General features: G+C 41.5%; 1 protein-coding gene across 1 annotated transcript in view; it reads left to right on the plus strand.

The window, feature by feature from the left end:
• The window catches only part of klhl24a (kelch-like family member 24a), a 21,274-nt gene extending 1,647 nt beyond the window's left edge, over window positions 1–19,627 (plus strand). Inside the window, exons 2-8 of the mRNA XM_061084028.1 lie at window positions 398–516; window positions 604–1,448; window positions 2,983–3,167; window positions 8,745–8,863; window positions 13,795–13,983; window positions 15,707–15,895; window positions 16,018–19,627. Coding sequence (XP_060940011.1) covers window positions 442–516; window positions 604–1,448; window positions 2,983–3,167; window positions 8,745–8,863; window positions 13,795–13,983; window positions 15,707–15,895; window positions 16,018–16,218 — 1,803 coding nt within the window. The 5' untranslated portion in view covers window positions 398–441 and the 3' untranslated portion in view covers window positions 16,219–19,627. The remainder of the gene's footprint in view (window positions 1–397; window positions 517–603; window positions 1,449–2,982; window positions 3,168–8,744; window positions 8,864–13,794; window positions 13,984–15,706; window positions 15,896–16,017) is intronic.
• The last annotated feature ends 1,330 nt before the right edge of the window (window positions 19,628–20,957 follow it).

The raw sequence follows: 20,957 nt of genomic DNA on the forward strand, positions 1-20,957 counted from the left end.
CTGACTGACATGCAGGCCAACCCTCCCAACCGTTGCTCAGTCTGTCTCCCGCCTGTGTCTCCTCAACCATCTTCCGTCCCATTGTCATCCAAGGCAACTCAGATTTCATTCCTTGGAACTGTTTTCTTAGTCATCTTTGCAACACCCCCACAGGCAGTAGAAAAATATTTGTTGGATTCATGTCTTCTTGTCTTCTTTGTACACATGCTTTTTGTTATCGTTCCATGAGAGCTTTGTTTTCATGCAATGAATGTTTTCCATTTGAATAACGGTGATTCGATTAGCATTTATAAATGGGTGACGTTTCCTGGTCGTCCCCTACAATGACATCTGAAGCCGATTGTTTGAAGTGATATTTTATGGAAGCATGTACTGCATTTTCTTTCTTCGCCATCAGGTCATCTTAAAGTTTAGAGAAGGTCTACGTTGAAGGCTGCAGCCATGGTGTTGATTCTGGGCAGAAGGATGATCAGGGAGGAGTCAGGGACCAGAGATTCGCCAGCTGTCAAACGCAAGGTGCTGTGAAACAAAAGATTTGTATCGCCTTCTGTCGTTTAAGCCACACATTTTTGCTAATCTTTATACATGTTGTTGTTTCTTCAGGTCTTTGAGGTTGATCCCAAGACTCTGGCCAGCCAGGATGTCTTGGACTTCTGCTCCGGTGCATCCCACTCGGACGGCATCCTGCAGGTGTTCAACGAGTTCCGTGACACCCGCCTGTTTACTGATGTGGTCATCAGCGTGCAGGGCCGCGAGTTCCCGTGCCACCGCGCTGTGCTCTCCGCATGCTCCTCCTACTTCAGAGCCATGTTCTGCAATGATCACCGCGAGAGCCGCGAGATGCTGGTGGAGATCAATGGCATCCTGGCCGAGGCGATGGAGTCCTTCCTCTCCTATGTATATACTGGCCGCGCCAAGATCACCACTGAGAATGTCCAGTTCCTCTTCGAGACCTCCAGCCTCTTCCAGATCGCCACACTGCGTGATGCCTGTGCAAAGTTCCTGGAGGACCAGTTGGACCCGTGCAACTGCCTGGGCATCCAGCAATTCGCAGGTGCTCATGCCCTGAAGCAGTTGGCCAGCCGCTGCCGCAGTTACGCCCTGGCCAACTTCTCAGAGGTAGCTCAGCACGAGGAGTTCCTCGACATGCGCAAAGAGGAGCTGGAAGAGCACATTGCCAGCGATGAGCTGTCCATCGGTAAGGAGGAGGTGGTGTTCGAGGCCGTGATGCGATGGGTGTACCACAGTGTGGAGCACAGGAAGCCCATGCTGAAGGACCTGCTGCACCATGTGCGCCTGCCGCTTATGCACCCCAACTATTTTGTCCAGACGGTGGAGGGAGATCAGCTCATCCAGAACGCTCCAGAGTGCTACCAGCTCCTCCATGAGGCCAGGCGCTACCACGTGCTAGGAAATGAGATGATGTCACCCAGAACTTGTCCACGCAGGTAACTGAAATGTTGATTTACTAGTTATGAGTAAGCCAGAGGGAGATCATCTGTTCTAGATTGTTATCTATCATACATCTTTGTTCTGTGTTGATTCCATTACTTGTTAGTGTGACCAAATGCTTAAAGCGTATGCTCCATGAGGTCACATGAATGATTGCGCATGAACTTCGTGCTCCGTCTGACACTGTTGTTGTAAGTCTTTGTGCGAGTGTGTGCGTGATAGAGAGAGGGAGAGAGAGAGAGAGAGAGAGACTGTGCTGAACAAACAAATGTGTCATTGAATGCTTTTTTTTGAAGCCCTTTATTTAAATGGTAATTCTAATGAGGGAGGCAGGGCAGGTTCATACACAAACAGGTTTGCTGGAAATAAACGAGTGAAAAGTTGAGTCTTGTTATCATGTGCTGCCATCATAACAAGACTCAACTATGCTAATGTGTCTGATATACCAGTCAGCCAAGTCTATCGGTTCTACATTAGTGTCGGTGAATCTGCTCTTTTTTTGGTCATTTGAAAATGGTGAAAATACAATTGACAAAGAAAAGATGCCTTTGTATCTAATGTAGCTATTCATCCAGCTCTGTACACTGTACAGTATATATATATAGAGTGTGGTCTTTTATGTTTTTTTGTTTGTAGAGAGTCCAGTTGGCTGTTACAATGTGATATTTGATAACGAACAAAGGTTGCTGCTGACTGAAACGCTATGAATGAGAGACAAAATAAGCCATCTGGTCGCCCTGCTGTGCTACGGCAACAAACGGTTGCACAGCTGCCTTTGTGTGTTGGACCTGCTGCAAGGGTTAAAGTGGAGCCGGTGCCAGTTGTCGTATATCAAGGATGTGTGCAGTGTATTTCAGGTTTATTGTGTGATCTGTTCAGTTCAGCAAGCTCAGTTCCCGCACTGTCGGCTTTGTTTGCCCCGAGGGCCCAAACCTCGCCTGCTCAAAACAGATGCCTGCCTCTCTTCTTTCTCAGCCAACACCTGTGCTTCTCTCTTCTCATGGAAAGCCCGGAGAATCTAATTAATCACTCGCACACACATAATGTGAGGACACAGATAAAGCTGAATCGCTCCCGGGCAAGACAGTAAACACATGCATGTAAATATATATAAACTGTCAATGAGTGGGAGCTTATTTTCACTGTATGTGTGGGAATTATACACCGATAAACAGTTTGTAGCCTCTATGTGGTGTCAGTGTTTCAGAATGAAGCTGAAGTTAATTAGCTGCCTGTAGGAAATGTGGTCATACTCTCGGCATGTGACGAGCGGCCAAATAGGAAAGAATTGTGATCATGGAAATTGAGCTCCCAAGACTGTTTTGTATCACATCACACAGCCCCCTTTTGAGATTCAAGATTCCAACTTTATTGTCCAAACATGCAGGCTTTAATGAATGTGTATCTCTCGCTGGGGAGCATCACCCTTAATGCAAATAAGGAAAAATACAAAACACTGTATATTGACAGGACTGTGTTTCTTTTCCTCTGTCCATCCTTCCCTCCCCACCCCCCTTTTCATCTGTACAGGTCGACCGGCTTCTCTGAGGTGATCGTCGTGGTCGGTGGCTGCGAGCGGATAGGAGGCTTCAACCTGCCGTACACTGAATGCTATGATCCAGTCACAGGAGAGTGGAAGTCACTCGCCAAACTCCCTGAGTTTACCAAGTCAGAGTACGCCGTCTGTGCCCTCCGCAACGATATTCTGGTGTCCGGTAAGTTCCACATTTGTCACGAATAACTTCAATAACAAGGCTTGAAACGAACAAAACAGAAACTTCACTTGCTATGTAACTTCTTCGTCTGTGCTTACGCTCTGATATTCTTGAGTTATAAAGTTCAGTTTCCCTAAATTGCTTTATATCCCAAAAACAATTCCACTGAAGGGCCGTGGTCAGTGTGTGTCTGTGCTTCACACTCCATTAGATCTCACTGTGGAGTGGCAGGAAAGGCCTTGGTGGCTCTTTGCCCTGTGTTAGCTTTACAGCCCTGTTGAGTTTGAGATGAAGGAAAATATGAGAGCAGCATCTGGATGCACTCTCCAGGCTCAGCGCTGAGAGAGACATTGGCTCGCTCAGTCCTCTGCGCTTCCTGTTCGCCAATCATCAAGCTCACAACCTTTTACATCTATTCAGCAGCTTTCTAGGATCCTCATTGTGCCAAAACCCAACAACGGTTTCCAGTTTGAGCCTTCAGCCAATATGCTGTGGTGTTAAACTAGGTCTCAGGGCCTCTTGGCAAAGCCGTGGCATTTCTTGAACTTGTGCTTTCGGTAAATAAAAAACTAAACTGAACAAAACATTATTATTATTACATCATTCATTTTAACTGATGAGGTCAGGGTAATGGTAGTTGCCAGCTTCAACATTGTTTTGAATATGTGCTGTGCACAAGAGGCAGTTTTGTCAGGTTGTTGGATTGAGAGCATGGGAGATCACCTTACTTGACTCAAGTTCAAAATGTGCCTGATTGGACTGCTCATGCTCAGACATGCTTCATATGAACTGCATGACACTACTTGATGAAAGTTGAAATGTATAGAGAGGGTGGATGAGAATATAAATGAAAAAGAATGTTCCTTCCCTCAGCGGAGAGTGTGCGAATCTTCTTCATGTGCTCTCACTGTGCACAGTGACTCACAGTCCTTGCGTGTGTGCTATCTGTCTGCCTGCGAGCACTGCCTGGAAAAGTCAACATACCCCTCCCTCCACATCTCTCTGTCTAACACACACAGGCTCACTACTACTTTATACTGTATTATCATCTTCAATGCCCCGTTTTCCTTCTTTGTCTGCCCTGTCTGTATTTAATCAGCATAAAAAACATTTTCTTAAATCAACTTTTATCTTGTTATATCGCAACACATGCCTCCATGCTTCCTGTCTGTCTGTCCGCCCCTCTCCTCTTAGTGGGAACTGGGGCAAAACCTTGAAGATCCTCTGGCCTCTAGCACAGTTAGCTGTGGTCCTAAAGAAGGATGTGGCTCAGTTGGGTATAGAAGTCCTCTAAGGCCTTTTTCTTCTGGACAGCATCTTTGGCCACAGCTGATCCATCCAAAGCACTTCACTGAGCCACTTTGTTTGATCCAGAGTGTGTTTACAGGATTAGCCACGGAAATGCCTTTGAGTCCAGGAGTACTTTAGATTACAGTCAGCAGGAACTCGGTTATGATCTGATCTCACAATATGAAATATGTAACGACCAGAGGTGTAAAAAGAACTGAAATATTGTACTCAAGTAAAAGTACCTTTACTTTGATGAAATTATACTTAAGTACAAGTAAAAGTACCCATCTAAAAATCTACTCAAGTAAAAGTAAAAAGTAGTTAATTTAAAATGTACTTTAGGTAAAGGCTCTTATATACTTCTACGTTCTCCGTTTCTCGGAGAGGGCTCCACGGGGGGCAATGGTCTTTTTGATTTTTACTAATCCGACCACTGTACGTCGAAAAAAATTCACCGCCAAAACCATAGGTGGCGCAACGGAAGACGAGCTCAGAGAAGCCTACCCCATTTGGGAAGAAGAAGTCCACGTGTGTCTGTTTATATCTATCGGCTCGTCCCCACACACTGAACCATGGCAACTAACAGAACTAAATAAAGTGACACCCAGCGGGTCAAGATGCTGATGTAATCGTTTCTTAGCGCGGCGGTTCCCCGGTCTTGTTTCCGAACTGTGTTGCTGATTCCACAGCTTGAATCTGCTTGAGGCTACATGTAGCTAGAAGCTACACGGACCTAGCTCCCCCCAGCTTCCACACACAGTCAGCAGGGACTCCCGGCACTAACAACTACTATCCAGTGTTTGCTTCTAACCTGACGGTATTATAGAAACAGTGTCATGATAGAAGTGGAATTAAAGTCGTGACGGCGGGTTCTTACACATATTACCACCTCAGTTAGCATGGTGGCTATCCTAGCCCGCTAGCCTAGCCTGCTAGCGCCGTTTTGAAAGCTCGTCATAACCGTCTGTGACCGTGCACACATGCCGTCAGTGCTCGAACGAGCCACCGTCAGCCGGACAACTCCGCTGGATTAACACACACGTCACATTAATCGTAGAATCATAGTTGTGTTTGGGTTAGCTGTCAAGCAGAACGTTTGAGGCCGGAAATGACGTCGAACAGAAATGACGTCGTACGGAAATGATGTCGTTCGCGGACCAATCACAGCCAAGAGCTGTCCGTCGGGTCTCCAACATGAAGACGGAGAGTCAGAAAAATCAGACGTGTGCGTAAAGCTCTCCGACACGCTCGGAGAGGGCGTTCCACGACGGATAGGGCGGTCTTATCTATCCGTTTTACAAAATACGCAAAAGCATAAATTGGCCTTAAAAGTTACTTAGTTACTTCCAACAACTTGATGGGGGCCGCTCTTATACAGTGCAAAAAAGGACAAGTGGTCATAAATCCAATCCAAAACCAGTAATTTTTAATTAAAGGAAATCTTTACAAATATAAGTGCAATGACATCAAACATGTCAAACATTAAGCATTTAACATGTCAACACAACATTTAAGAACTTTTGGGAGGACATGTCAAGTTCAGTTCATTTCATAGTTCTAAGGTGGAAAGTGAGAATGAAAGACTTAACTTGTTTTTTAGAGAAAACTTTATCCATCACTACCCCTTGCCTTAAACTGTACTTCATATGTATCAATTACTAAAATAAATGTTTTTTTTATTTTGTTTTATTATTGCTAATTTTGCGTGTTTATTTATTCATACCCTGCGTGTTTATTTATTCATACCCTGCACAACAAATCAAAGTTTTGATAAATTTATTTTGAAAAGGTTTCTTTTATTTTCAACAGGCACTTTCTGAAAAATACAGAAAAGATCGCTACTGGCAGGTGTGTGCATAGATTTATATATAAAGGCTAGATGTCTCGTTCGACGGAGCTGGACGTCCGCACATGGCGGCCATCTTGCTACGGGGTAGCTCGCTCACCCATAACAATGTGTTGGTAGTGGTAAATAACCATAACTTGCTCAATTTGCAACCGATTTTTAAACGATCTGGTTTGTTATAGAAATGCCTTGCGCCTTGAACTATGTTTTTTTTTAACTCAGTAACGGATGTAATTTCCAATTCAGCGAAGTACAATACTTCAGTCAAAATCTACTTAAGTAAAAGTAAAATTACCCATTTCAAACACTACTCAAAAAATTACAAAGTCCACAAAAAAACTACTCAATTACAGTAACGTGAGTAAATGTAATTCATTACTTTACACCTCTGGTAACGACATGTAATAAATGTCTCTCTGCTGTGTGACACCATTGTAGGACTTAGAGTACGTCTGTACCATGTGTTATCAGCTCAGGAGTAGTGAGCTGACACATGTGCTTGCATCAGAGTACTCAGACTTTGACAAGTATTCTCGCTGCCTGCTTGAATTTCAGGAATTGTCTTAACATACTGAGCCAGATCATTAGCGCCAGCAATAAATCTGCATGTTCGGAAGGTTATGTGTAACCTTCAGGACAGCTGTCACGCAAAGTACAGGGAGGCCTCCCAAAGTCAATGCAAAGTAGTTGTAAATAACAGTGGTTAGCAGCTAGGGTCCTCCCCATCTGAGCGGAAGTTTAAGTTGTTGAGAAAAAAGCCTGTCTACTAACAAGCTGTCTACGTCCACAAATTGGTCTTTAAAGTTATACATCTTCCATCAAACAGTTTCCTCATGCAAATCTCTCCAGACAGAAAGGTCAATGGCAGCAGACTGTCTGTCTCTTTCACACCCCAGCAGATTACTGAGCTCACACACACTTAGCGACAAACTTCCTCCTCTCGTCGCCGCGAGTCTGTGTTCTACTGTGTAATTTAAGACGACTGAACATTAACTAACTAATATTAACCCCCCCCCCCCCCCCCCAGACACTCACACACACAAAACAGATGTGGTAGACATGGAGGTGTTTTTTAAATTTTTTGGGATACCTGTCAACTATCTTACAGTATGAAGGAAAACAATTCTTTGTGTGCATGGTTATGGGAACGAGGTCTAGACACCTTTGTTTACACTGGCAGGTTTTCTTCATGTCTTTCATTGCTGCACAGAACCACCCACATTTGTGTCTCTAACACAGCCAAATGTCACGGACTGACATTTTGGGTTATTTTACTTTCAGGAGACAATCAGGTATCTGTATCTCATTAAGAGATATCACCACCATGTGATACAATTGAAGTTCTGGTGTGAAATAACACAGATTGTCACTGACCTTTCTGTTCATGTGCTCGAGTTGTGTACCCATGCTACACACATGCTCAAAAGTGTACTTCTCCAGAGTTTCTTGTTGGACAAAAGCCATCAGATAACTGCTACCAGTTTAAAGAGCCCTGAGGCCATAAACATTGTTCATAAAAACATTGTTGGAGTGATAACGGTTCCCCAGTTGACCTACATTTGATCTCCCTTAAGGCCGTTACTTGTGTGGTAAACTGGCAGGTTTCTTTCTGCAGTTCAGAGCTGAATCAACAGACAGGTGTGTGCTTGGTGATGGCCATGGAGTGGTGGGGGGGTTTATTTAGCTAGAAGGGTGCACGTGTCCGGGCTTGTGAAAAAAACATGTCCTGTTGTTTCTCTTTAGAACTTCTAATAGCACGCTCTGTTTGTCCTGAGACAACAGAACAGGTACTCGGCCATAATGCAGTAGAGTTAATTATGCTGTAGATCTGTTCACTTCCAAAGATCCTGATTATGCTATGAATGACGGTGGCTGATGGTTATTTTGAGGGTTGACACCTGTGCCTACAACATGAAACATGATGCTGTGTGTGCGTGTGTGTGTGAGAGAGAGAGAGCGATGTAAAAACACTATATCAAGGTACATATCAACAACATAAACAATCTAATAGGAAAACCTAAAAACAGTACAAAAAGTTCATAGCACAAAAGGAACAATTAAATAAATAAAATATTTAATCAAAAACCTAAATTGCCAAATAAGGGTATAGGGGTGTGCCTTAATGGTACTCAAATTACATTACAAAGAGAAAATAGATAAGAAAAAATAAAATAGATCAGACAAAAGAACTAGAGGGCTGCCCCTGCCAAGGCTGTTGTCCTATCTCATGATGTCAAGTGAAACTAAATTCCTGGGTCTCCCCATTTATTCAGATCCACATGAACATTGACTAGGTTCTTCCCTGACTCGTACTGCCTCCTTCCACCAATTATTGTAGTAATCCGACCTGTAGTTTTTGCGTAACCCTGTCTTTACAAACTGAGCTCAAATCTCAAATATTGACAGTTGTGTGCCATCTTTGTGTTTTTTGGTGTTTTTAGGTGGTCGTATCAACGGCAGGGATGTGTGGATGTACAACTCACAGCTCAACCTCTGGATCAGAGTGGCTTCTCTCAACAAAGGACGCTGGAGACACAAGATGTGTGTCCTCCTGGGCAAGGTAAGGACTGGAGGGAGTCCCAAGATCTATGCCTCTGCTTTAGGGGGAATGACAACCCCCCACGATAGAACAGATTGCATCTGATGCAGGAACTGCAAACATTTTTCTGCCCTCTTGCATACCCAAAAGGAATCATGGTAAAATGTTTCATTTACCTCTTATAGTTGCTCCTCTGTGGAAAGTAGATGACAAAGAGATCATGTTACTTTCAGAATATAAAATTGGAGTGTTTCATATTCTCTTTACTACCTGGTGTGTACTTATCCAAGCGGAAGTACAAAGGGGGCTGTGATTTACACTTTGAGAAAATGATCTGTTCTGCTGGACTGGAATTTTCCTTGGAGCCTTTCTTTCAAGTCATACTTTTCACAATCATATGAGTCAGCCTACTGTTGGCATTCGCTTACCTGCACGCTCAAAGGAATTTCTCTTGAAACATACCAAAGGCTTTACAAACTAAGTGATAATGATTGAGATGAAGGATCTAGTTTCAGATTAGTTACTCTGCAGCAGCAGAATCCCAGTTAAATTTGACTACAGCCTCCTTCCTGCTTGAACTGCATCTCTTATGTTGCTTGATGGGGGCACACTCTAATGAGGAATGACATTTTATTTTAATGTGGATTTGTTTGTGGCCCCAGGTTTTTTTTAACACACTGTTGCTAACTTATCCATGTAACTGATCCAGCATTTGTTGGGCGCCCAGGTCTCTGTTGACCCCAAAGTCCCTTGAAATTCTACTTGATATCCCCCTGTATATATACGATACACCAGGATATGACACTGAAATGTTAGTTAGGTTAATGTCTAGACATGACTCGATCGTTAATCCTCGATCACTGTTTATATTTCCGAGCAGTACTATTTCCAGTTTGCAGCACAGGGACCGGTGGACATTCTTGTTCGAGGGCAGTGGGAGTTAAATGGAAATTGTGCCAGCACCTCATACTTTACCAAGTAAAGAACTGTATCGTGCTTCATGTCTCTCTGCTCAATCACTTAAGCCTGGTGTGGACATACATTGCACGTATAACTCCTGATAAGTCTGTAAACACACAGCAGGTGGGCATGCACCTGTGTAATTTGGCACGCATACTCTGTAAATGTAAACAGTACAAGGCTGCCCATGTCCCAGTGTAATGCTGAACACAGGGAAGAATAACTATAGATAACTTTATTCCTATAAAATGCTTGTTGCCACATGTTGTATTTTTTAAATCTTCCGTCAAGTTTGTCTTTATTGTGTAGAACTTACATTCGTAACATATTGTATCGACCATCATGATGCAAAACAAATGTGGACCTCTTGTGATACAAAAGAATGTTTACTTCACTAAAAGTTCCCCAAATGTAATTAACTGTTATTACTGTTGCGTAAAAGAGGAACAGCCAGTCATTGTCTTGGTTAAAGCAGGCACAGCACAATAAAGATGACACATACCACTCGCAGCCAAGTATAGTCATCATATATACAAGTGATCACACTTGTATACACAGACAAAAATTCAGGGATTCCTGGTAAGCTATGGACTTAAATAGTGCTGCATTTTCTCAGAAAATGCAGCACTATTTTGTCAGAAATGGCTTGACTCAGGAGGATTTCTCGTTGGTTCGAACATAACACTTTTTAGTTTTTGGATATCTGCTTGAGGCCAATCTGCACTGGATTTTCTGTGGCTGTCAAGCAACACCCAAAATGCTTTGTTGCCTCACCACCGAAACAACAAACATATGATCAGCGATCAAACTAGACACTGGTTTTCCACAACAGTGAGGAAATCAGCTGCCACACTGGGGCTATAAAAGTCAGTAATTAACTCCAAAGTGAGTCATATATCAATGTATGGTGAAAACAAGTCTGACTGTCTCGGCTGCTGCCATTCAACTCCACTATAGAGGAAGCCAAGTTGAAACTTCATTAACTGAAACTGGCTGAGCTCCCATGCTGAAAGGATTTGATGATGAAATAAGTTGGCAAAGTAGATGTTTCTGGTCAGTTGTTCCACAAACACATACTGTATTTTTATACTCAAGTCCAAGGCCTCTAAATTAGGAGCTGAAGTGTCATTACAAACGTCACACAAAACACTAGAATACCTCTGCCAAGGCCCGAGGGTCTCCTTAAAGTTAATCAAGCTTCACCAACATGTACACACTTAAAGATATCAGTTACTGAAACATGCCTGATTCTTCAATTTATTAAGATCCATGAATCATTCCCTGGGAAGTCAGTGAAAATATCCAAAAATGCCCCATCTACAATTAAAATAATAATAATAAACAGGAGGAAATTAACAAGCAGTGATTTATACAGTATATAGTCCTTTCACCATATATATATTCACATACACACACATTCTATTGTTTGTGGAAAACTGCTTTCTGTGGTGATTTTAAATCCCAGGAGATGCTCTGTGACCACATGTGGTGTCCTCTTCTGTTCTCTCCTCATTGTTTTATCGTTGACCTTCAGAACCCTGGAGTCCGCGATATTTCATTTTCTCTTGTTTCTTCTTTCCAGTGAATGTTTCTTGTTATTGTTTCATTCCAGGTTATATTTGGCCCATTTTATAAAGAAAAAAACTACAGTATCTCTTTTGGATAATTTCCCTTCAGAATTCAGTTCCCCCAGCTCCTCCTCCGGAATTTGTAGCCTGTCATTTCCTCTTTCCCTCTGTAATCTCTGCCTTTTTGAAGTGCAACACTGTTTCTGAAGCAGCATGTGTTGTAAACAAGCCTCTATAATGTATTGCTGCACGCTCACTACAGTGTACTTTGTGCTGACCTTTGATTAACTGCATTGATCGATTTACTCCTGCTAAGTTTAAACCTGGACAGTGGGTAAGTGCATAAGCACAAGAACACACACTTCTCTGTGTCCTACGGTCTGTGATGTCCTGTTGAACTGGTCTTGTTTCCATAGAGTAAAATCCAAAATAGGTCACCACTTGTTTTCCTCTCCACTGGTAACGGCTGTTCTCATCAATCATAATGTTTCACTCTGTCTCTCTCTCGCTTTGTCTCTTTGTCTCTCTCTCTCTCTCTCTCTCAGTCCCTCTTTATTTTGCTCTGATCTCCTTCCCCTGAAGTCACTCAGTCTCTTGTGTTTCTACTTCTCCCTTCTCTGTTGTCAGGATGTTAAGGAAACTGTTAATCATTCAACTACGGGCAGTGTTTAAACGTGCTCATAAAATTAGCCATGCATTTGCTTGTTGAGTGTCAGTCTGCAGAGAGTCATGAAACCCGTCGGCTAAGTGTTTATGCGACGGCCACATACCTCGGTTTGATACAGAGCATGTGCTTCCAACATCGAGCTAATGGGAAATGCTCCTATACTGATTAACACTTTCATGGTGTATTAGAACCACGTGCAGTGTTTTATCGTAGTGTTGTGTAGAGTGGTGAGGACAAAGGCGTTGAAATCCTAACCTCATTGGCGGAGCTGAATATCTTTGTAAGCACTTCATTCTCGACTCGTTTACTTTATGTCTGTGCCAACATACTCATCTTATCTCTCTTACATCTCAGTTATGGCATCAAATAACCTGCATTTATAATTTGTTATCAGTTTAAGATATCAGCTGATCCCTGTTCCCATAGTGTTATCCTGTGAATTTCCTCTACCAAATGTGGGTAAGATGCTGTGTTGTTGTCACTGAAAACACATGTAGACACACACAACTAACACAGCTTTGGAACCACAGTCTGAGATGTTGGTCAACAAGTGCATGAAGGTGTTTTTCCCCTGTATCCCTTTGTCAGTTAAAAAAGGCGGTAGTGCTTTCAGTGAGTTCAGGCGTTGAGTGCAAATATCGTGCCACTTCTGTCTTTTTGTTCCTCCTTCCTCCCTCCCTCCAACTGTCTCGGTCTTTGTTTCTCTCTCTTTTTCTCCGCCCCCCTCCGCCCCTCTCATCTCTCCTCTACACTTGTTTATGCTTCACATTCGGTGTAAAAACAGGAACAGCCTGAAGGTGATCTGTTGCATAAGACAAACCTGTTGATGAGCAGTGTTATGATTGAAACCAGCAATGCTGCCCATTGACACGTGATCTCCTGTATGTTATTGAGAAAATATGACTTTGCAATAAATCTCTACCTTTCACTGTTAAAAAAATATGATTTTCTACATTTTTCTCTTCTCTTCCTGCCTCTTGTTCCGACTTCTTTCTCATTTTGACATTCCTGGCGCTCGAGCAGGGTAGTATGCATAACCACGGGGCACTTATTGTTAGCCAACAAAATTCTCCAGTTTGCAATGCTTTACATTACATTTTATCACCATTTTATTACCAAATTAAAAAACATTTTCCCCGATTTCAGACATTGCGGCACAGAAAATCCATTAGATAGCCCAGCCAACGCGGCAAACTCGAATATGGGCTCAGGTCAGGTATCCACACTCTAAACTGTGAACCATTTTGGAAATAAACAAATTAGTATGAAAAAGTACACATTCAAAACATGATTTTCTGCTGAGTGACTCATCTCGGACTAGTAGCTGAGAATGATTTATGAACGGCATTTGTGTTAGTGAAAAACTCACACAGAGGTTTAACAAGACAGAACGGCGTCTCAGTGTAATGTTGAAGTTCAGGGTATGCAAATACATCAGTGCCTGCAGGTCTGCAAGGCAGTGTCTAGTGGTGTAAGAGGAACAAGTAATAGAATAATGTTGGTTCTTGAGAAGCAGTACGTCATCTTTCTACTGCACCTGATGGACTGGTTTGTTAATTGCTGACGTAGAGACTATTGTATTCATGAACTAGTAAGCTCGAATACGTACATCTTTTGTATATCTTATAACGTGAGTGTGTTTATGTGCGTATAGAGTGTGCAACAATTTTTTTATAACAAGTAGACACAACAAATGTTTTAATCTGGCAATAACATTCCTCCCTCTAATAGAAGTATGTTTGTGTCTTCGTCCTCAGGTCTATGCCGTGGGAGGCTATGATGGCCAGAGCCGCCTGAGCAGTGTGGAGTGCTACGACTCCTTCTCTAACCGCTGGACAGAGGTGGCACCAATGAAAGAGGGGGTGAGCTCTCCTGCGGTGGCCAGCTGTGCCGGCAAGCTCTTTGTCATTGGAGGAGGGCCCGATGACGAAACTTGCTCAGACAAGGTGCGAAACAGATGTTTGCTGCTGCCCCAACCACACACTTGTAGCACATAGTTATAACAGACAAGGTGCTTTTAGTATCAGATAACCTGTATTCAGTTATTATACCTTGCATACAAAATGAATGTGAAAAAAACATCAAAGTATACAAATTACAGGGTTGTCTGAACAAAATTTCAACATGTGGGGGGAAGGAATTGAAAAAAAAAATAATTACAGATGTTTGTTTTTTTTTGTTTCTTGTTCGTGTAATTGATTCTGGTCTTTTTTCTTGCCCTCATACAAAATTAGCATGTCTGATCTAACTCACATGATATATATCTTTTAAATTAAAAATTATTGGATATATAACTTGTGTTCTTCCTACTGGCACTAAAAAAAAATAATTAAGCCTAGCAGTTCTGGCGAATAATTTTTTTCTTTGATGAAACAAAGCTTCCTGAGTAGCCAAGATTAGATTGCTGAACTTGTTTTAGCTTGTTATTGGAGACTGGGGAGTGTAGAAAAACAGGAGTGTCATCTTTTCCTGTTAAACATCAGTGATTGATAGCCGATGACATAGCTGTACGATAGCTCATGTGATAAAATCCATAGCCTGAAGAACGTTTTTCTGAATTCATTATATTCTGGTCATTATCTGCATGCCAATTTTTCTATTTCGCTGTATTTCAAGTTTAAATTCGCATCAGTGACTGACAGAGTCTATTTAATCCGTGAGATTACACCAATCTGCTTTGAAACAATTTTTTTAATGGAAAGAAACCGGTAACAGTCATTAAGATCAACATTTTGGAGTTTGGCAATAAAAGGAATTCATAGATTAGATAATTTGTCATTGTAAAATCTGCCACTGTATAAATACTGTGTTTAGATAACGCCTGTGATCAGAGCATGACAAACTACTCTGGATTATCCCTATTGTGTTTTGACTTAACAGCCGTGATTCTGGTTGTAAACAGGAAGAAAGTGGCATTCGGTGACACTCAACTTTGGTACATGAATTTTTTTCTCTCTAGAATAGCTGATAAGTTGTTATGTGTGCCTCTGCCGACTAGGGACTGCACAGCCACAGGCAGAGAGAGAGTTTGATAAAAATTTGTCTTGTTGCATGGCTGACTGGACGTGGCCTTAAGACAATAGAGTTCATGGTGGCTCCACTCCCTTTGAGCCTCTTATCTCTGAAGTTTCCTTACATGGCCAACCAATAACATTGATTCCAAAGATTGTTTACTGTTGAAGAGAGAGTCTAAGCATGTGTTGTTCACAGCTGTAGTCAGACAAAACCGTTCGAAAAAGCGGCTATTTGAAAGACAAGTGGTATGAAATGTTCAGGTTTTTTACAGTAGCCCAGCATGGACAAACTAAAAGCCTTTTTGAGTTTTTATGTCAACTGAAGGCTATGACAGGTTCTTTCTCATGTTTGGAAGGGCAGGCTGAGGTGAGCTCTAACCAGCTGCAACATGCAACCTCTCCACTAGATGTCACTACATTCTACACACTGAACCTTTAATAACTCATTGTACGGCAAAATAAGCATTAAGTTATTTTCATTTCTTTAATGCGTCTTTGCTGTGTACATCCCTTTATTGGGTCCAATTATCCACTTGCATGGCTTCTCATATCACTGCTTCACAGATCTTCTAGATGAAGGAACTTCACCCTCATATTAACCTCTCCAAGATTGATATGAGTATTTATTAACATTATATGTCACTGTATGTCACAGGTTCAGTGCTATGATCCAGAGGAAAATTCTTGGTTACTACGGGCTAACATCCCCATCGCCAAGCGCTGTATCACGGCAGTGTCCCTCAACAACCTGATCTATGTTTCCGGTGGTCTTACCAAGTCCATATTCTGCTATGACCCCGCAGAGGACTACTGGATGCATGTGGTTCAAACCTTTAACAAACAGGTAATACATTAGATGGAAATACAGTGCACCTAATAAACAAACTGTTAGACCATGCTTGCAAGAATCCAGGGATTTGAACACTGCCAGCCTACAACCTTTAATTTCTGTCTCTTTCCCTGCAGGAGAGCTGCGGCATGTCAGTGTGCAATGGGAAGATCTTCATCCTTGGTGGCAGAGGGGAAAGTGGTGAAGCTACAGACACCATCTTGTGTTACGACCCATCGTCGGGCATCATCACAGGAGTGGCGGCCATGCCACGGCCAATCTCTTACCATGGCTGTGTCACCATCCACCGCTTCAATGACAAGTATCATAAGAAATGAGCATGAATAAAAACACAGACACACTCATGTTTTTCATGCTTACCCCATGTACAGCATCCTACTTTCTTTTTTTTTTTATAACAGGCACATTTTATCACACCTTTCAGCTAATGTTATTTTTCACAGCATCATGTAGCAGTTGTCGATGTGGTGCAGTGAATCTTTCATTGCTGTGCACCAGATAATAATAGCCCTTCTGTGAAAATGCTTAGAGGGTGGTAATGTTAATGACGTGCCTGGAACTTGAGATAAAGTGGAGTTAGATCAAAGTGGCAGATTTGTCTCGCATTAGTAGTAACTGCACAATATTGTTAATCTGATTGCAGAAATCCAGGAAAAACATGAGAACTTGCTAAATTAAAAAAAAAAAAAATAGAGATCATGATAGTATAAATAAAAATTGAACCTTGGAGATTCGTTCTTAACTTTTGGAACACAGCTTAGTAGTAAGATAAGATTTCATAAACTTAAGGTTCACATACTACCCATAGCCCATCATGTGACCTAAATGCAATGCACAAGTCTATTGTTTACATCTGACCCCCCGATTTGCTGAAGAATCCCTTTGCATATGGTTTAAAACTTAAGCTTATGAATGTTCAGAATGTTTTTTCACAATATTTGTAAACATTCTTCAAAATATTATTATGGTAAGTGTGGAGGATGTAGATCTTATGTTTCATACAGGAAACGTTATGCCAATATAACCACAAGAGCTCAAACTAACAACATTATGGTCAAATTTTTTAGTGTGATACTCGTTATGAGCAGGTAATCAGATTAACAGTGACCTTCACAACAATGTGCTTTTATTACTGTGCAAAGTAACCTTACGTTTAGATCTGGGTACCTGATGAGCTAAAGCAATCACAGATAGTGCTAATGAACAAAAACAGTGCCTTGTAGTGACAGTTAAAAAAACTCCATACAACCCAGAGAGTCATCTTCCTGCAGAATCAAAAATGATGACAGAAAGATGGAGTCAGGTCAAACATCTGACCTTGTGACCACTGCACTCATTACATTACATTTCATTTAGCTGACGCTTTTATCCAAAGCGACTTACAATAAGTGCATTCAACCCTGAGGGTACAAACCAAGAACACTCAATGCAGATGTGTGCACTCATTACAGTACATCACAGCACTGGGAAAGATTAACACAAAAAAACGTAGTGTCCGCAATTTGTATCTCTTTTCCGTGATACTAAAAATGACGTGTTGAAAATTGCGTGAGCAGTCAGCCAGCTGCTCGCCAGCAGTAACACTCGTCATAAATACAATTTGCTTTTACCCAGGCTTAAGAGAAGAGATAAAGAGCGGAGGCTGTACCATCAAATTGGAACACAGCCATTGTTAGCACTGCCCACTTGTTTCCTTTTGTCTCTCACATCCCTGCGCTTATCGCCTAGTTTCATATCCTGTGTGTGTTTCCCATTGCCCTGCTCCAGCTGTGTCACCATCTCACATCGATATCTACTTTTTTAACTTTATTTTTTATCATTATTCTTATTACACTCATTCTTGACATTTTTCCTTATTTTTTAAGTTATACATTACTTTGAGTTTTTTATAATTGGATGTTTGTTGTATTATTTGTAACTTTAGTGTGTCTATCAACGTTCGTTGATTGGTGCACTGGGCTTGTGTGTGGTTTGGTAGATGTGAGAAGCCTTTGTAGATCAAACTCAAAGACTGTTTAGAATAAGTGGCGTGTTTGTTACATAGGCTGAATGTAAAGATGGACGACATGACGGCTCCCCAAAAGTGAACAGGACAGACCCAGGCTCTGGCTCAGCGTTTGTATCAAAAATTAACTTCTTGTCTGGAAAGAGGGAGGAAGTGTCTTCCATCTTTATATACAGTCTATGATTTGTCATGCATGTACGTATATATGTATGCGTGTGACTTTTATGACTCAGTCTGGATGTGTTGGACGTTTGTCAAGGAGTTCCAGTGAACTCTGATGCTGGCACCTCTCACCTGTACACATACATTTAATGATGTAACTCGGGGTAACCATAGAGACCTCCAGGTGTGTGTGTGTTGAAATGTGTTTACTGGTCAGCAAAGGTGGGGTGTGTAGCAGTGCTATACCTCACGGGGGGGAATTCGGAGTTCTGAATGAGAAGGATTGTCAATGGAGTGGCTTACGGTCAGTAAAAGTCACCTTTTACAACCTTTGGTGTTGATAGAGTAAAAATATTGCTGTGAACATTACTTTATTTTAAATTTTGTTTGGTTTCGTTGTTTAACCTGTATTTAAATGTGTATCTTTCTTGGTTACGTATTGTGTTTTTTTCTGAAACTAAGAGCCCCAATCGTGCACTTTGACAGAATCCTGTTAAATGTAGAATTAAATGATGATGATTTCCTTTTCTTTTCTTACTGTATCAGTAAATGTTCTTTGCCTTCATGTGACGTAAGACTCAGGGCCTGTCAGCTCCTCCTGTTGGCCGCAACCTGTCATAGCTCAACACATAACAAAACAACTAAGTTAGCTGCAGGCGAACAATGCCATTATTGAGTGATAGAGTTTAAACTTTACTTTAGGGGATCTGCTTCCGTCTGTCAGTCACAGTGACAGAATACATGGGGTGGGGGATTTTAGCTTAAATCTTCCGGTAATGCATTTTTTTTTGAGAAGGAGGAGTTCTGTGTCAGGTCATCAACTTGAGTTCAAACTGAAACTTCCCCAGGTCCTCAGACACTCCTCCGCAGAGTGACATCCTGAGGGTTACACAGGAGGCCAACAAGAGGAGGCTGAGGGGTGAGGGGGTTGTAACGCAAAAGAGATGGAGTTCAAAAACAGTGAGAGAGAGAGAGAGAGTTTGAGTGTGTGTGCGTCTGTGATTTCACTGAGTATTTGATGCAGAACATGACACTGTTCTGTAATCTGGATTTCATTTTTCACTGTAGAGACTTTCATGAATTGTTTATGCTTTTTGATAAGATTTCGTTAATGTTTATAGATTTTCTGTGGTGAATTCTGGGTCTGTGTGTTGCTGAGGTATTTTTCACTCCCACGTGCTAAAGGCATGCCTTAAATTAAACAGAGCAGAGTGTTAAAAGTGAAAGATGGATTTTAGTAAGGATGCAGATTTAAGCCAAAGTGTATTTGATTCAATCCCAACAGGGCCTTTTTTGAAAAAAGTGTGCCCACGCAAGTTGGTGGCTTTAAACTGTTTAATTGCATAATGATGCCCTATGTGCCTTATAATTAAAAAAAACTAAACCGTTGGGAATTCAATTGGATCATTTTGGTATAAACTTTTACCATCACCTCTTCCTCAGATGCTTTTTGTCTAACTGTGGGAAAGCTTTGATTTTAATATCCTGCAGTGTGTTGAAATGTAATGTTTGAGTTGTGTAAGAGAACCATAAATAAAGTTTTTCTGTCTTTACCAAAATTTGTGTCCGGTCTCATTTGTAAATGATAAATATATATATATATATATATATGGTGAGCAGAATGTAGAGGCCAAAATGTTTTAAATTACCTCCGCCAATGTAGTTATGTTTTCACCCCTGTCCACTTGGTTAGTTTGTTTGTTAGCACACTAAAACAAGAGAATGGAATGCCATTTTGGCTCTTCAACATTGTCAGATAGGGCGTTTTACAGTATAAGTGAAAAAGATCTGACAGGGGGGATTTATATCTTTGAACATTGGAAATGTGGTGCAGCTTGATTGATTTTGCTCAGTTATGGAAAGACCTTTGAGCATTTATTGGATATCCTTGATTTCGCACAAAAGTTTTCTTGACTAATTCGGCATTTTACTGCACTAATAAGACAAAAAAAACGTTCAAGTGACACTATTTTCTGGCACTACTGTGACTAGTAGGCATTTCAGATGTCACTACTGCTTCGACCATACTAGTAGAACTGGTGGGACTAAAATACTCACTAGAGGTGAACTAGTGGAAGTTCAAAAATGCTCACTAGTCACACCAGCAGACTTTTTATTGAAAACCACAAATGTGAACCACAATATGAGGTCTCAATAAACAATATGGCTCCATATGGCTGTTGAATCAAGTAATTAATAACTTTAATGAACCGTTGTGTTGAACAGAAAGTGACACATACTGTATTACAACTGAGGATGATGCAACTCCTGCTGCAATTAGCATTCATGAGGCCTTTTTGTTGTGTCTGATGTTCTGATTTGTATACTTCATTTTATGGTTTCTATCAAAACCACAAACATTCTTCTTACATTCTTGAGGACACAATGTGTCTGCGGCAAAACTCAACAATGCAGAAAGAATTTCTAGTTCTCAGACAAGACAGCATTGTATGTAGATCACGTGAGTGCGTCCATTAATCTTGATCAGACGTTTTGGCACTCACAGTGTAGTGTCACTTCACACCCACACACATCCTGGTTAGAGACACAAGCAGACATAAATTAATAAGAATAAAAGATCTAGTTCTGAATGGACTGTATTTATTAAGCGCTTTTCTGGTGTCATCAATCAACTCAAAGTGCTTTACAGTACAAGTTACATTCACCCATTCACACACACATTCCTAATGCACGTCTATACTTTTTCTATCACACACTTGACAGCAGTCATAAGGGGCAATTTGTGGGTTCATTGTCTTACCCAAGGACACTTCAGGTTGCAGACTGCGGCAGCCAGGGAATTGAGCCACCAACCCTATGGTCTTGTTTCACCACAGTCGTGCTGGTCTTAATAAAGATGACATATTTAGCAGAATTAGCAGGCAGAGT

The sequence above is a fragment of the Limanda limanda genome, chromosome 13 (assembly GCF_963576545.1).
Source record: "Limanda limanda chromosome 13, fLimLim1.1, whole genome shotgun sequence".
Taxonomy (NCBI): domain Eukaryota; kingdom Metazoa; phylum Chordata; class Actinopteri; order Pleuronectiformes; family Pleuronectidae; genus Limanda; species Limanda limanda.